Genomic DNA, 17,823 nt, shown 5'->3' on the forward strand with positions numbered 1-17,823 from the left:
ACCCTGGACACTCGCACCCCTGTGGATAGCCTGCAAAACCAAAATGGAAAAAACTGGTCGAGAGAAATCACATTGTGCAAATCCAGCAAGGGGGCTCATTCTTCTCTTTCGTAAACCAGCTGCTTTTGAAGGGATGGGCTGAATGCCGACTTGCTTTGGGACCTTCGGCACGAAGTCCTCTGGGGCACCGCACCTCTCCAATCTGCTGAGAGTTGGTGGAATTTGCCTGCCCTCTTAATGCCAGTTACGTCCCTTTGAATTGAATCGGGAGGCTTCCTGGCCCTGCTCCCTCCCTCCCTCCCCATCGCCTTCCCATGCTGAGAACAGGAAACGCCTGTTTCTAACTGCATCCAGATGGTCTGCAGCGCACTGGAGAAGGGAGAGCGAAAAACCACTTCCTAAGAGCCTGGTTTCTATAGGCCATATTCATGGGGAATGGGGCGGGAAAGGGATCCAAGTTTTGGCCTCCCTTTTTGAGGGTGGGCTGTCATTTGGCTGTTCCACTCCTGTTTTTTTTGCTGTTTACGGGCACATCCGGCAATAGCCAAGATGTGCAGCTTTTTCCCCCAATGAGAGCATATATTCTTACGTTAGCTACCTTTTTTCCCTTCTGTTCCAGCTTCAAAGTAAGTGAGAAACTGTTCCTGTTTAGTATCCGTGTTGCTGCATGTTATGGAAAGCCACGGGAGTCAGCCCCGGCAGCTGGCAGCTGATGTATCACAGAGCTGTCAGCCTGGTGCTAAAGCAAACCAGGTCTGATGTTCTGGCATATAAGTTCTTTGTTTCTGAACCCACCTCTTTTGCCCAAAATTGGGATAAGGTGCACATCTTTGCTTGGGTACCCGCCAGTCCACACTGAGAGCATTAATGTCTTATATAAGCCCTTGCTCTAGCCATAGTGTTGTTTTTGTATGTTATCTCGCCGAACACTTTATAACATTTTCCCTCTGGATTAATTCTTACTCCCTAGAACTGCGTTTCTCAATGTCAGCAATTTTTCAGATGTGTAGACTTCAGTCCCAGAATTCCCCAGCCGACATACCTGTTAGGAAATTCTAGGAGTTAAAAGTCCATGCATCTTAAAAGTTGCTGAGGTTCTAAAACCAGTATGGTAAGACATTCGGGAAGTTGTTACCATGATATACCGATAGGTAGTCCGCAACTTATGACCATCTATTTACTGACCGAAGGTACAACGGCACTGGCATTTTTGCAGTGTACCCAGGGTCACGTGATCGCCAATCCCAGCCTTCCCAGTCCACTTCCCACCAGCAAAGTCAATCAGGGAAACCGGATCCGTTTGAATGATCCTGTGATTCACTTAAAGGTTGCTGCAAAAAAAAAAAGCAGAATAACCAGATTTGGGAAATCTATTCAGATTGAATCTTTCCTTGACTCAGGAACACAACCGGGACCGGATATTCTGTTGCTAAGTTGTCACTAAGCGAATATGGTTTCTGCTATTGACTTTGCTTGTGAGAAACTGGCTGGAAAGTCACAAATGATGATCAGGTGACTCTCCCCCCCCCAGGACACTGCAACCATCGTAAATATATACCGGTTGCCAAGTGCTCAGATGTTGATTATGTGACCCTGAAGATGATGCAACGGTGAAGTGTGAGAACCGGTCATAAGTCACTTTTTTGCAGTGCCGTTGTAACTTCGGACAGTTGCAAGACGATTGGTTGTAAGTCAAGGACTATTGGTACATGTACATTCTATGGCAGAGGTCCCCAACCTTTTGGGCACCAGGGACTGGTTATTTGGAGAGAGGGTTTTTTTCATGGACCGGAGGGTGCGTGGTTTTGTGTGCTGCCTGCATCCTGTGGATGGGCCTTTGCTTGTTTGTGTGACAGGTTGCTGGCATGCCGGAGCCCGGTACCGGTCCACAGATTGGGGGTTGGGGATCCCTGTTCTACAGTCAATACTCTATATTCATCATGACTTGTACGCAAATAGGGGAAAGTACCTTAACTTTTCTATCCAGCCTTCTGAGTTCCATCGCATCTGGTACATGCCAGAGGGGCAACAGAAAGGCTGTTGCAAAACCCCTACTTGGTCTTAATAAACTAGAGGTTAGTGTCTACAGCTCTGCGAACTCTGAGCACACAAGCATACACAAACATATCCTTAGGAGGAAAAGGCTGTGTATCTTTGGTTTAGAAGGTCTGGAATGGGCCCTTCCTACCTCAGAGCTCTCACAGCTAACTATGCTACTAGATCAGTGATGGTGAACCTTTTAGAGACTGAGTGCCCAAACTGCAACCCAAAACCCACTTATGCATCGTCGAGTGCCGGGTGGGTGTGGCCCATTGGGTGGGCGTGGCTGTGGTGGTACCGGTAGACTGGGTGGGACTAAAAAGTTCAATCAATCAATTTCAACTTTGCAAGGTCTTTTTTTTTCCTGCGAGAAGTTGAAATTGACTGATTGAAACTTTTTTTTTGTTTGCACATGGCGGCGGCGGAGGCCTAAAGCGAAAAGGTTTTATAAAACCCAGCTGAAGGCCTAGGACTGGGGCGACGGCGCACGTGCCCACAGAGAGGGCTCTGAGTGCCGCCTCTGACACCCGTGCCATAGGTTCGCCACCATTGTACTAGATCTCACTGACAAATGTTTGTACACTTGTCTTTTCTCGGTTTTCCTTTTATTGAAACTTCATGTGTGTTAACTGGTCAATGGTGTCCGATTCTCCAAGGGTGCCTCGATACGTCCCTGCAGTTTTCTCGGCAGACGTTTTTCAGAAGTGGTTTACCATCGTCTTCTTTCTAGGGCTGAGAGGAAGTGGCTAGCCCAAGGTGAGGCCCAACTGGCTTGGTAGACTAGAACCAGCCCTCAAAAAAGAGTTTTGGAGAGAGTCAAAATAGTTAAAATCCAGATCTTTTTTTAAAATAGGTGTTCAGATTTCAGAGAGGCCTTCCTGTTCAAATCATCCCTCCACAGGGTTGCATTAACATTCACGTCTGATGACTTTTTCTCTCCTTTCTCATTCAACTTTTGTTCAGATTCCCACCCACCCCCTTTGTAGCTTGCCTTCCCCCCCCTCACAAAACACATCCTCTGAGTCAAATCATTTCAATGTGACTAAATTCTCCCTGCAATTCTCTGTTTCACCCCAGCCAGGAGTATCACCTTTCACAAAACACCCCTTAAGTCTCCAGAACTGCAGACTTCTTTCCCCATTTTTTGGCATTCGGAATACTTAACTGGCCAAACCGATGCGATCTCACAGAATTGCCGAAAGGTACCTGCCTTCCCTCTGGGTGTCTGCAAAGTGAACCTCAAAAAGTGTGGGAAGGAAAGAAAAAGGCCTGTGCAAATGTTGGAACACGTGGAGCTTGATTTAAGGTGTTCCCCCCCCCCCACAAAGCTAGGAATCTTTTATTTCATATTGAATGTTGTTCAATTGGAATAACGTCCAGGAAAGGTCCAACCAAAGGTTTAATACTTCCTCCTCCACCTTCTCCTCCCCCTTAATTTTGCACTGGCACAAATCTGGCTACGATTCTGTTTAAAGCAGCCATCCATACAGTGCTAGTTTCTCTAACTATGGAGGATCGCTTTCTTTGCTCGCACAAGGCAGCTAGATTTTTGCAAAAGGAATTTGAAAAAAGGTCCTGGAACTTCCGGTGGTTCTCGCTTCTCAAGCCTGGGCCGCATGTGGGAATTCGCCTCTTCACCAGATGCGCATTTCTTGTCCCAGATACGCCTCTGGGAGCTTCTTTAAGACCGTCCCAATATCCTGATACCCGCAAGGAATAGAGTAGAGTAGAATAGAATAGAATAGAATAGAATAGAAAGAGATTAGGAATAGAATAGAATAGAATAGAACGAGATTAGGAATAGAATAGAACGAGATTAGGAATAGAATAGAATAGAATGAGATTAGGAATAGAAAGAGATTAGGAATAGAATAGAATAGAATAAAATAGAATAGAACCGAGATTAGGAATAGAATAGAATAGAATGAGATTAGGAATAGAATAGAAAGAGATTAGGAATAAAATGGAATAGAATAGAATAGAAAAAGAGATTAGGAATAGAATATAGAATAGAGATTAGGAATAGAATAGAATAACTTTATTGTCACTTTAACATGAGATTATGCACATGCACACACGCACACATACATACACACACAAACACGCATGGCACAGAAACAACACAAGTCTAGTTCGGATCAACCCCTCTCTCACCACCCCCCCCAAAGTCCCTAGGAGCGGGGCGTCCTGTTTGGGGAGGCGGGAGGGAACGCTTGGATGGGCTGACGTTTCCTTGCCCCTATTTAACCATCTTCCCCGGAGTGGACGCGAGGCCGCGACGTGTGTGTGTGTGTGTTTGTGTCCGTGTCGAGGCGGAGTGGAGGGGGGGGGGCGCGTCCATCCTTCCTGCCCAAGCGCGAATCCCCTTTGCCATAAATGGTCACCCGCAACTGCAGCAGCGGCGGCGGCGGCGGCGGCGGCAACGCAGCCAAAGTCGGGTTGGCGGGCGCGGCAACAGCGCGGAGCCTCGCTCCGGGAAGGCGCGTCACTGGGGCGGGGGCCGCCCAGCCTGCAACTGCCGGCCCGGAGTCCGGACCCAGCCTCGCCGGCCCGTGATGGACGATCTGGGTAAGTGGTAAGAAGCGCCCGGAGGGAGCCCCCGTCTCCGCCGCCGCGTCCTTTGGGTCTCCACCTCTTTCTCTCGCCCCTTCCCCTTTCGCCTCTCGGCTGGCTTTTTTTTTCCCCCACCGAATTCCCGGCCGATCTTCCCTTCTTTGCATGCCCGGTCGTCATTCCCCCCCCCCGCGCGCTCTCTTTTCTTCCCGGACGGCGCTGTCGTTCTCCTCTTCCCCCCCCCTCCCTCCTTAACATTCCCGCCTTCCTTTATTGCTGTTTCCTAGACTTTCTTTCCTGCTCTTTTCTCCCTTCTTTTAATGGACAAACGGGGCGGGAGGGGGGTGGGGTGCAGGGAGAGGCTGATGCCGTCGTTGCACGGCTCCCCCCCCCCAATTCCACTTTTCTTCTCTCTCTCTCTCTCTCTCTCTCTCTCTCTCTCTCTCTCTCTGCATCGCTTTTTTTTTTTTTTCGCGCAACGGCGGCCGCGGTTTTTATTTTGGCACTCAACTTTTTTTCCCCCCATTTCCCCAAACTTAATCCCACGCCCTTCTCTAACCCCCCCCTTGCAGGATCCCCCCTTTCCTCTGAGACTTCTTCACGTGTTGCATGAGGGTCACCTCCCTTTTTGCCCTTGCCAGAGAAGGGCGGTGCGGGGGGGGGGTGGAACTGTCTAGCTTCAGACGAGAATGTGGGACTGGGTGTCTGCAACCCGGAATGGGACTGCTGCGTTGGAACGCGCGTTGGCGAACCCGGGTTTGCCTTTCGCCCTAAAGTCCAGGTTTTATACGTTGAGGGAATTCGCTTGACATTCCCCGAGGGAACCGTCACGTGTGAATGGGGCTGTCCTGCTTTGCAAACTTTCCGGATGGCGGGTTCCCACACCCGTGGCCTCTTGTGGTCTTTTGCCTTTCTCCGGGGCCTCTCCCAGCCTCTCGCTCATCCTCAGAGCTGGCGGGGGGGGGGGGTAGGAGAGGCGACGGTGCCTTTCCTCAGCCCTTCCCTTCTCAAGAAGGAAGGAATGCTATTTCTCAGCGTATTCCTGTGGCTTTGCGGAATTGCTGAACCAGCCTGCTAGACCAGCTTGCTTTGCAGCCTTCATTCTCGTCCCCTGCCTTGTGCATCCTACTAGGGCTTCAAGAGAAGTCACACACATACACACACACACACACACACACACACACACACACACACACACACACACACACACACACCTTTGCCTTGGCAGAAAGCTGTGGGGGGGGGGGGAAAGGAATGAAGTCCTGGATCCATCACTTCAAAAGGTATTATGATGCTGTAAAATACCACTTCTATTGTCTTCCGATTTCCCCCGAAGCTGCCACTGGAGCTCAAACCTAAATTTTACCCAATCTGACCCTGTGCAGAGACTACAACGCCCATCACCTCCAGCTCCTTAGTGGAAGTTGTGTGCAATGTAAGGTTGGGGAGCGCTATCCAAAGCAGCAGCTGCCAAACCCTCAAAGGATTCTTAGCATTTGTTCGGGGTTTCTTTCCCCCACTACCCCTTCGTTCCTGACTTAAGCTCGCAGTTTTCCAGTGGTTTTGGTCGTTGGCATCCTCAGATGGTTTTTTTTAAATCTGGAATGAGATGCAGACTTTCTGGCTGTCGGTCTGACTTAGTGTTTCGCAAACTTGGCCACTTGAAAATGTATGGATTTTGAATCCCAGAATTTGCTGTCTGGGAATAGCAATAACAATAGCACTTAGACTTATATACCGCTTCATAGTGCTTTGCAGCCCTCTCTAAGTGGTTTACAGAGTCAGCGTATTGCCCCCAACAATCTGGGTCCTCATTTTACCGACCTTGGAAGGACGGAAGGCTGAGTCAACCTTGAGCCGGTCAGAATCGAACTCCTGACAGTAAGCAGTGGATGAGCCTGCAATAGTGTAGTCTAACCACTGTGCCACCATGCGGGGGTAGGAGTTGAGGTCCACAGATCTTCAAGTGACACTGGTGATACAAACGCCCCAGGGAATCTTCTTATGTGCAGGAGATCAAGCCATCATTTAATAGGGCTGGAAGGAGGACCTTCACAGTCCGGTGTCAGGGTCAGATGGAGCTTGCCTGCCCCATCCCGCAATGCATGCTCGTGGGTAAAGACAGATACTTCTTGTCTAAGCTTCATTCCAACCTCTGTAAAAAAAATATCCTATATTAGCTTCTGCATTCTCTAAGATGGATTCCATAAGGATTTGCAAAAAAATACCTCTTCTACAGAGCAGGAAGCAGACTCGGGGTCCTGAACTGGCTGTAACCTTTTGCAAAATTCTCCCAGTGATCTTGATTGGTGGTTAGCTCCCAGCCCAGCCTAGCCTTCCTTGCAGGACTATTGTGGAGATGCAGTGAGGGCTAGAGGAAGCTGGGCAGGATTACAGTAGGAAATAAAATAAGAATAAAGTTGCTGATCTGGTGTGGATTTTCCAATGGGATCCTCTGACTGGGACATTGGGGTGAAGGATCCAGGCTCCGAAGACGGTGACGATGGCTTCCCCCCCCCCCCGTCTCTTTCCCTCCTCTCCCGCCCCTTTCCATGTCTTACCCTCCCTTCCAGCGCATTACATTCCTGCCTCTCCCTCTGTGGTTTTTCCCTAGACGCATTTCTGCCCCGTGACATCAGACCAAAAGGAGCAGAAATGAGAGAAACCTTTCTTCATCCCCTTTCCCCCCCTTTTTTATGCCATCCCAGAAAGCGGCTGGAAAAACAGCCCCCTTTTCTAATTAGGATTTCCAAAGCATTCTCCTTCTGACACCCTCTTCCACTCTGTCCAAGGATGATCGGAGGATGAGAGCCTGTATTGGCTGGCAAAGAGAGGGGTATGGAAGGGAAGTCCCTTGCTGTGGGGTGGAGAGCTGGAAGGCTGTGGCTCAGGGGAGAATGCAAGAGATAGGGGAGATGTATCCATAAAAGTGTGAGAGGCCGGGGACTTCTGGATAAGGACAGATGCAAAAGCCACATCTCCAGCCTAGGGTTCCTTTACAGTTGGAACAATTAATCAGTGGAACGGCTGGCCTCCAGAAGTTGTGAGTGCTCCAATACTGGACCTTTTTAAGAAGAGTCTGGACAGCCATTTATCCAGAATGGTATAGAACAGTGGTTCTCAGCCTGTGGGTCGGGACCCCATTTGGGATCGAACAACCATGTCACGGGGGTCGCCAAACAACGCAGTCCGCCATTTTTTTCCCCTTTTCCTTAGCTGTGCTACTCCCTTTTATTCTATTGGCTTTTGAAAGCCAATAGAATAGACTCTCGTGAATAGAGTCTAATTCTATTGGCTTTCAAAAGCCAATAGGAATTGTCCAGGCTGTCTCTGCCCTGCTGAGCCCGCCAAAAGTCCCATTCTGCAAACGGTGCTGCACCAGTTGAGTAGTCCTCGACTTACGACCGGTTGAGTAGTCCTCGACTTACGACTGGTTGGGGGTCGCGGCATTAAAAAGGTTGAGAACCACTGGTATAGAATCTCTTGCTTGAGCAGAGGGCTGGACTAGAAGATCTCCAAGCTCCCTTCCAACTCTGTTTGTCCTGTTACTCTTTGGGTACTGGAATCGGTCACTAGGAGATTAGACGAGACCAGAATTTGCCAGACTGTTAGATTCTTTTGTGTTGTGGGGCCCCTCTTTGGAATATAATTCCTCTTCCCCTCCCATCAGATTTGCCCTGATCCTTCTTTCCCAAGACATTTAAAACCTGGTCTTGCCATCAAGCCTGGGGTCCTCATAGTGTGAGTGAATCGATTTCTTGCATATATTGATCGTGGGATACTCTTGAGGGTCCTTGTCTGCTATTTTATGTTAGTTCTGTTTATCATTTTGGCAGTATATTTATTCCGTTTTAATTGTCAGCCACCCAGAGCCGTGTACATGAGATGGGGAGAGCATATAAATGTATTAAATAAATACATAAATTTTCAAGAACAATTAAAAATAATCTGATTTTCTCAATAGGAGTCGGTTGCTTAAAGAATTGAGGTAGAAAAATTAGATTTCTTTTATCCCACTTTTATTATTGATTATAGATAATTCGAAGTGGCAAGCATACTTAATACTTCTATTTTCCACACAACAGCCCTGTGAGGTGGGTTGGACTGAGAGAGAGGGAATGGCCCAAAGTCACCCAGCCAGCTTTCATGCCTAAGGCAGACTAAACCTCATCGCCTCCCAGTTTCAAATCTGGTGCTTTAACCATTAGACTAAACAGGCAAAAAGAAAAAAAAAAGAGAGAGAGACAGAGAAAACTAGACCAAAGGTTTGCTGGGAAAGTGTACGTATTTGCAGATGTGAAACACATCAGAGGCCACAGTATGAATTATAATCCAAAATGGGAAATCTGAATAAAAATAGAACATAGTATTTGAAAAGACCATTCGACCCAAATACTTCAATGTATCATGTTTCTGTGTTGTCCTGGTATGGTTAGCTGCTGCTAATTTTTCTTCAGTCTACATAGAGTCAGAATGGCACTTAGAATGTATAAGCCAGGGGTAGGCAACCCAAAACACTCAAAGAGCCACTTGAACCCGTTTCCCACCAAAAACAAAACACTGGGAGCCGCAAAACCCTTTTGATATCTAAAATGAAGATAACACTGCATATATCTTTTTATCTTTATTATAGGTGTGTGTGTGTGTGTGTGTGTGTGTGTGAGAGAGAGAGAGAGAGAGAGAGAGAGTGTACACACACACACACACACACACACACACACACACACACACATTAAAAATAAAAGTAAAAATATGATTCTTGGGAATATCCATACTATTAAAACAATGATCACCGAGAGAATGCTTTAAGAGAATAAAATTACATACACACACAGGTAAAAAAAGGATATATGCAGTGTTATCTTCATTTTAGATGTAAAAGGGTCTCTCTCTCTCTCCCTCCCTCCCTCTCTGCCCTTGGTCTGCCACTCCTCTCCCCCCACTCTCTTTCTTTCTCTCTCTTTCCTCTCTCTCTCCCCCTCCCTCTCTCTCTCTCTCTCTCTCTTTCTCCCCCCCCCATCTGCTGCTCACCTGGCAAGCTTCAAGTTGTTCTCCAATAATCTCAGGGGTAGGCAACCTCGGCTCTTTTATGACTCATGGACTTCAACTCCCAGAATTCCTGAGTCAGCCTAGCTGGGCTAGCAAGCTCTCTCCTGCCCTTCCTGCTTCCTGCTGAGACACAGCAAAGGGAGGAGCTCGGCCCAGAAAGCTTTTCAGCTCCTCGGAGAACAATGTGAGTGCACTCTCTTTTACACATATACACACACACACACACAAAACACACACACACACACACACAGAGAGAGAGAGAGAGAGAGAGAGAGAGAGAAGCAGGGAAGCGCAATTGCCTCTCTCTGTCTCTGTCTCTCTCTGCAAAGGCAGAGGAGGCTGGGAGCCACAGGGGAAGGCTCAAAGAGCCGCATGCGGCTCCGGAGCCGCAGGTTGCCGACCTGTGGTATAAGCACTTAAAATTATCATGGAGGAAATACCAAACTGCCGTAGATTTGGGGGAGGTAATAATGGCAGCATTTAATAGTTGTAGAGTAGTTGCCTAGTCTGGGCCCCTCCAGAATTCCCAAAATTGCTGACTGGAATTTTGAAAACTCTGGTCCAGGGGTGTCTAACCTTGGCAACTTTAAGACCTGTGGACTTCAACTCCCAGAATTCTTCAGCCAGAAAGATTTGGAGAGTTGAAGTCCACAAGTCTTCTCCTATACCAGTGGTTCTCAACCTTTTTAATGCCGCGACCCCCAACCGGTTGTAAGTTGAGGACTACTCAACTGGTCGTAAGTTGAGGACTACTCAACTGGTGCAGCGCCGTTTGCAGAATGGGACTTTTGGCGGGCTCAGCAGGGCAGAGACAGCCTGGACAATTCCTATTGGCTTTTGAAAGCCAATAGAATTAGACTCTATTCAAGAGAGTCTATTCTATTGGCTTTCAAAAGCCAATAGAATAAAAGGGAGTAGCACAGCTAAGGCAAAAAAGGGGGGAAAAAATGGCGGACTGCGTTGTTTGGCGACCCCTGTGAAATGGTCGTTCGACCCCAAATGGGGTCCCGACCCACAGGTTGAGAACCACTGTCCTATACTTTCAGCCATAGGGCTACCAGCTTTCCAAAACTCGAGCAGTGTTTTTTAACCTTAGCAACTAAGATATGTGGACTTCAACTCCCAGAATTCCTTAGCTAGCATATTTGTGCATTCAAAATGAATGGCTAAGCTAAGGACAATGAAAGAAATGCTGCCCTTATTTCAAAGATGGACTGCTTAAGTCAGGAGAGACCTCGGAAGACCCCTAGCACTGTCAGGCAGAACAGAAATCTTATTTAAATTACTAGGGCAGTGTTTCTCCAACCTTTATAATGTATGGACTCCAAGCAACGTTGTTTGGAGAATTCTGGGAGTTGAAATCCCCACATCTTAAAAGGTGCCAGAATTGAGAAACACTGAAATAGAGAATTGTATGAAGTCAGGAAGAAATACAATAAGAGAAGGATATGTGAGCTGCTTCTTCCTATAATTTGAAGATCAGTGAAAACAGAATCATCTTTATCTGTGTGTTTTGCATTAGGTGGCCCTTCACATTTTGGGCTGTGTAGTTTGTAATCTAATTGATGTAAGTAGAGCATAGAAGCTATCCCAAAGTAGCTTCAGTTGGATGGCATATCAGCCCTGCAAGTAAATAAAACAAATATTTGTTAGATTTATAGCCTGTCTTTTTTTTTAAGACAGCTGCTTCTGGTTTTGGGAGCCAAAAATGTCAGCGTGGCTGGCAGAGATGTACAATTAAACCTCTGCCCCCCTTTTTTTTAATACCTGTGTGGCACATTTTAGAAAAGGATCAGAGCTTGTTCCCACCGTTGTACCCACAATTTCTATTTTTTCTCACTCACATACAGGTAGTCCTTGACTTACAACCGTTTGTTTAGTGACCGTTTGGAGTTATAATGGCACCGAAAAAAAGTGACTTTTAACCATTTTTTCACCTTACAACCACTGCAGCGTCCCCATGGTCACGTGATCAAAATTTGGGCCCTCGGCAACTGGAATGTATTTATGACGGTTGCAGTGTCCCAGGGTCATGTGATCCCCTTTTGCTACCTTCTGACAATCAAAATCAATGGGGGAACCAGATCCACTTAACAGCCATATTACTGCCTTAACAACTGCAGTGATTCATTAAACATCTGTGATAAAATAGAACATAAAGTGAGGCAAAAGTCACTTAAAAACTGTCTTGCTTAGCAACAGAAATTTTGGGCTCAATTGTGGTTGTAAGTCAAGGACTACTTGTATCCCACGTGGACACTTCAAGAGTTCCATGTGCCTCAAAGGAGATTTTGTGGTATTTTATCCCCGTGACAGACAAACAAGATGGAGTGAGTTTCCGTAGTTAAGGATGGAGTCAAATCTGGGTCTCCCCACTCCTGGTCTGACACGTTTATCCCAAACTACTCCCGGTGGGCCATTGTTTAAATCAGCTGCTGTTCTCCCAAATAACACTTAGGATCTGACCAACTTGCAGGACATTGAATTTGGGGTGTGAATGTGTGTGTGTGTGTGTGTGTGTGTGTGTGTGTGTGTCAAAAGGACCTCTGTAAAATTAGCTCACGGTGGAAGAAGCTTATTGCACAAAAGGTTAATTGTGTGGAAAGCCGTGAGTGTTTCGGAGGATTGAAGAAGAGTCAGAAAAAGACAGAACAAAATGGAATAGCAAATCTGTACAGGGAAATTATGTCAGCGTCACAAATCCTGGACTTTTTAGTCCAAGAGCATGCTTTGAATACGAAGCAGTGAGAAAGTTTCTGAGCATGGGCAGAGGACCCATCCCAAGGGAGCCAGGAGTTCAGAAGCAGTGCTGATAAGACAGGAGCAGAAATAGAATTATGAAGCTCTTCTTACCTAGATCTGTTCTCTTCCTCCTAGCCTATGGTATCCTGTCTTGTCCTTTTATTTTTAGCCTTTTTTTTTTTAATGGCTTTCAAGTCAGTATTGACTCCTGGCAACTGCCTGGACTACTCCCTGTCATTTTTTTTTTTTTTTGGCAAGATTGCAGAAATGGTTTGCCATTGCCTACTTCCTAGGGCTGAGAGAAAGTGGCTGGCCCAGGGTTGTCAAACTGGCTTTGTGCCTAAAGTGGGGCTAGAATTCAGTCTCCCAGTGCGTTAACCACTAAACCACACTGATTCTCTTTTTTTAGCCCAGTCCCTCTCTGTTTTTCTTATTTGGTCCTCATCTGGATCAATATGATAAAAAATATAACTGACTAAAGTTGATATTAGAGGATTTTATGACAAAAATAAATTAAGGGCAAAGTGATTTTTGAGCAAGGACTTATTGGAAATGGCTTGGAATCACAAGAGTGGAATTTCCTATTGTGTGACTAGTGAGGACTAGTGACTTGCACAAGCCTCCGCTTTGGTTAACTGCTTCAAGTTAAGACACTTGGGGGCCAGGGATTTGGTGAGGCCCAAACTTTGCAAGTTTCCACACACTTCCTTGCATCCAAACATAGCTTTCGATGCAGAAGAAATGAGTTTTATGCTTCAGTTAGCCCAGAGGTAGGCAAGCTTGGCTCTTTTATGACTCGTGGACTTCAACTCCCAGAATTCCTGAGCCAGCATGGCTCAGCTTGGAAACCTCTCCCTTTCCCCTCAGCATGGCTGGCTCAGGAATTCTGGGAGTTGAAGTCCACGAGTCATAAAAGAGCCAAGGTTGCCTAGCCCTGGGACTGAAGTATGTAATATTTCAAAATTCCACCAAGATCTGAAATACAATGTTGGGGCCAAAGAGAAATAGTTCTTGAGTTACAACGGTTTGCTTCGTGACCATTTGAAGTTACAATGTCACTCAAAAAGTGACTCATGACCGTTTCTCACCCTTAGGACCCACGGTCATGTGATCAAAATTCGGATTCTTGGTTACTGGCTCATATTTCTGACACTCGCCATGTCCCGGGTTCATGCGATCCTCTTTTATGACCTTCTGACTAGCAAAGTCAATGGGGGAGCCGCGTTACTGACTTATCAACTGCACTGACTCATTTAACAACTGTGGCAAGAAAGGTCATAAAATGAGGTGAAATTCACCTAACTGTCTCACTTAGTGACACAAATTTGGGGCTCAATTTGTGGTCGTAAGTCAAGGACTACCTACAGATCAAGCATTTCTCTCTTTTGTTGGAAGTCCCATTTAAAAATCATTCTAAATCCTCGAGAGATTAGAAGGAAGAAAGAACAGTTTCACGAACGTGTGTTTGTTTTAGCTTTGTCACCCTCTTTATCTTGCCATTACAGTGCCGGGAACATTTTGAGATTGTTGTACAGGGTGTATGCCTTTTTATTTTATTTTAATTTAATTTAATTTAATTTAATTTATTATTTTATTTTATTTTTTTACTGGATACATTTTTTTGGCTTTCTGTTCAACAAAGACAGTTAAGATACTTCATGAAACAATAGAAACAAACAAAGAAAAAAAAGGGGATAGTTACCCTGTATTAAATATAATTGCAATCATGGTGGTAGTCCTGGAATTTGGATGTTTCTGGAGAGGCAGAATTATTTAAAAAAATAAAAAGCACAGATTTTCCAGTGGAGGGACTTTTGGCGTCACCTGGATGACAAAACTGAATTTCCGCTTTAGGATGGGAACAACAAACCATACAAGGTAGTCCTCGAATTATGACCACAATGGAACTCAAAATGTCTGTTGCTAAGTGAGACGTTTGTTAAATGACTCTTACGACTTTTCTTGCCACAGTTGTTAAGTGAATCAGTGAAGCTGTTAAGTTAGTCACGCGGTTGTTAAGTGAAGCTGGCTTCCCCATTGACTTTGCTTGTCAGAAGGTCGCAAAAGGTGATCGCATGAGCCCCAGGACACAGCAACCGTCATAAATATGAACCAGTTGCCAAGCATCTGAATTTTGATCACGTGACCATGGGGATGTTGCAATGCTCATAAGTGAAAAATGGTCACAAGTCACTTTTTCAATGCTGTTGTAGCTTCGAACGGTCACTACATGAACTGTTGTAAGTTGAGGACTACCTATATCTCTCTGCGACACTTCCTCTGCTGTTCGCAAGACTTTGCCTCTGTTCTCTCCCCTCAGTATTTGGCTCCTGCTGCTTCTGTGTCTTCCTGTGTCTCATTCTCAGCTCTACGGTCTTTTCCCCAACAGATGCTCTCCTGGCTGATCTGGAGACCACCACATCTCATATCTCCAAACGTCCAGTTCTACTCACCGATTCCGGGGGATCCCACAGTCAAGACAGGACTCCAGTTTCCAAGCCGACAACTTCATCTTACAACTCTCAGGTGGTTTGGACGTAATGGAAAACAACTGCATAAGCTCCTTTGTTCAGCCTAGCCCAGTAATTTTTCAAACTCTGCAACTTTAAGATGTGTGGACTTCAATTCCCCAATCAGCATTTCTGTCTGGGGAAGGCCACACATCTTAAAGTTGCTGAATTTGAAAAACACTCAGCTATCCCCTTAAAGTGCTGGAATAGAGGTGAAACAAATTCTGGAAGTGATTAAAAGCATCATGCTGGCTTCTTTCTTTCTTTCTTTCTTTCTTTCTTTCTTTCTTTCTTTCTTTCTTTCTTTCTTTCTTTCTTCCTTCCTTCCTTCCTTCCTTCCTTCCTTCCTTCCTTCCTTCCTTCCTTCCAGCGATTAAAAGCATCATGCTGGCTTCTTTCTTTCTTTCTTTCTTTCTTTCTTTCTTTCTTTCTTTCTTTCTTTTCCTTCCTTCCTTCCTTCCTTCCTTCCTTCCTTCCTTCCTTCCTTCCTTCCTTCCTACCTTTCAGCAATTAAAAGCATCATGCTGGCTTCTTTCTTTCCTTCTTTCTTTCTTTCTTTCTTTCCTTTCCTTTCCCTTCCTTCCTTCCTTCCTTCCTTCCTTCCTTCCTTCCTTCCTTCCAGCAATTAAAAGCATCATGCTGGCTTCTTTCTTTCTTTCTTTCTTTCTTTCTTTCTTTCTTTCTTTCTTTCTTTCTTTCTTTCTTTCTTTTTTCTTCCTTCCTTCCTTCCTTCCTTCCTTCCTTCCTTCCTTCCTTCCTTTCTTTCAGCAATTAAAAGCATGCTGGCTTCTTTCTTTCTTTCTTTCTTTCTTTCTTTCTTTCTTTCTTTCTTTTTTTCATTCTTCCTTCCTTCCATCTTTCCACCTTCTTTCTTTCTCCACCTATCTCATTTGTTCCTAGTTTGGCAATGCAGTGGGTTGTCCTGTCTTCCTAAACAGAAAGGTTTTACCTCCTAAAGTGACTTTGTAAAAGGCAGAAATCCACCGGTGAAGCTTTCTGAGACCTGAACGTGAAGTTGCAAAATGTTTTCCCTTTTTCTTTTCCAACTGCCGGCATCTTTTCATGGCATCAGGCTTTGTTCTATTAAAAGAAAAGACGGTCACTATGATTTCACTGCGGTCACCAATCCTTTTCTAACTAAACGCTCCCTCAGCACTGATATCACAATATCTGGAGAAATAAATAGCTCCCGCTGCCTACTTCAGGATTATTCTGGGTGTAAAATCATTCTGGGAGGTTGCAGAGAGACAATAGATTTGTGGTTAAATGTGTGAAATAAGAACCTTGAGTTTTTTTTTTAAAAAAAATTCCCTCAATTCAGATGGGCTGGCTTGGCTCTTTGCAATTGATAGGCATTGTGGTTAGTGATTTCAATGCTATTCCAGTAATCTTTGATCTCATTCCTTCTCGTTTCTCTCAAGTAACTTTTTTTAAAAAAAATCTGTTTATTCTGGGCCTGGGATTTTTTTTTTCTTTTTCTAAAGGACAGCAGCACACGTAGTTTCCCCAAAATATGTAAAACTTCATTTGGAAGAAGATAGATTAATTGTACAGATAGGTCTCGACTTCTAACCATTTGTTTAGTGACCATTTGAAATTACAGTGGCACTGAAAAAAGTGATTGATGACAGTTGTTCACACTTATGAGTGTTGCAGCCTCATGTGATCAAAGTTCAGATGCTTGGCAACTGGCCTGTACATAATAATAATGATAATGATAATAATAAAGTTGGAAGGAACCTTGGAGGTCATCTAGTCCAACCCCCTGCTCAGGCAGGAAACCCTATACCATTTCAGACAAATGGCTGTCCAGTCTCTTCTTAAAAACTTCCAGTGTTGGAGCATCTTCTGGGGGCAGGTTGTTCCACTGGTTAATTGTTCTAACTGTCAGGAAGTTTCTCCTTAGTTCTAGGTTGCTTCTTTCCTTGACTAGTTTCCATCCGTTGCTTCTTGTCCTGCCTTCAGGCGCTTTGGAGAATAGCTTGACTCTCCTTTGTGGCAGCCCCTGAGATATTGGAACACTGCTATCATGTCCCCCCTCGTCCTTCTCTTCGTTAAACTAGACATACCCAATTCCAATATGCCGGTTAGTGTCCTGGGGTCATGTGATCACCTTTTGAAACCTCCTGACAAAACTCACTTGGCACCAGCTTAAACAACTGAGGTGATTCAGTTAAAACAATGGCAAGAAATGTTGTAAAACGGGACAAACCACACTTAGCTCTTGCTTAGCAACAGAAATTTGGGTTGTGGTCGTAAGCCGAGGACTACTTCTATTCGTCAGTTATACTAAAATCAGTTTCTGTATTAACTCAGCAGATTTGTTTTCTCTCCGTAGGAAAGAAAGTCATTTCTCTTAACAAAATGCAGAGAATACAACCCCATTTGTGGTGTCTGCACTTCCACAAATCCAAATGGGATTTGAGCCCAATTTTCGTTTCTATAATGTGTGTGTGTGTGTGTGTGTGTGTGTATCCATTTTGGTCCAGCTGCCCATTTATGAGCAAATTTTTCCATCAACCTATAAAACCTTTACATTTTACAGAAACCTACAGAAACTTGAAGATGTTTCCAGCCTCCAGGGGCAAAGAACATAATGTTCTGCCCTCGGAACACTTGGAAAACAATTTCCAAGTGTTGGTTGGAATTTTACCGCAAGCCTCATGGCTGCCTGGTAGAAGCTCCAGTGACATCATGAGGTCATCGCACAAGTGACGTCATGATACAGATGACATCACTCATACCCTCAGCACTTATGGCAATTCTGCTAACGGAATAGAGTGCGGCTGCAATTAAGGGAACAGCCTGCTTTAGGTTCATGGGCCTACCGTGTTGCTCTCAGCTTTTCATTTCAGGAGAAGAAAGCAGCTGGAGACTTTAGAGCAGTGGTGGGCAATAAATTTACTCAAGGAGCCGCATGAGAAACGGG

The 17,823-nt window shown here is 45.3% G+C and overlaps 1 protein-coding gene across 1 annotated transcript in view; it reads left to right on the forward strand.

The window, feature by feature from the left end:
• The first annotated feature begins 4,078 nt into the window (after nucleotides 1-4,078).
• The window catches only part of TGFB1I1 (transforming growth factor beta 1 induced transcript 1), a 35,253-nt gene continuing 21,508 nt past the window's right edge, over nucleotides 4,079-17,823 (forward strand). The window contains exons 1-2 of the mRNA XM_039330416.1: nucleotides 4,079-4,608; nucleotides 14,774-14,910. Of these exons, the coding sequence (XP_039186350.1) occupies nucleotides 4,596-4,608; nucleotides 14,774-14,910 (150 nt within the window). The 5' untranslated portion in view covers nucleotides 4,079-4,595. The remainder of the gene's footprint in view (nucleotides 4,609-14,773; nucleotides 14,911-17,823) is intronic.

Source organism: Crotalus tigris, unplaced genomic scaffold (genome assembly GCF_016545835.1).
Source record: "Crotalus tigris isolate CLP2741 ecotype Arizona unplaced genomic scaffold, ASM1654583v1 scf7180000024427.8105951120:4207309, whole genome shotgun sequence".
In the NCBI taxonomy this organism is placed as follows: domain Eukaryota; kingdom Metazoa; phylum Chordata; class Lepidosauria; order Squamata; family Viperidae; genus Crotalus; species Crotalus tigris.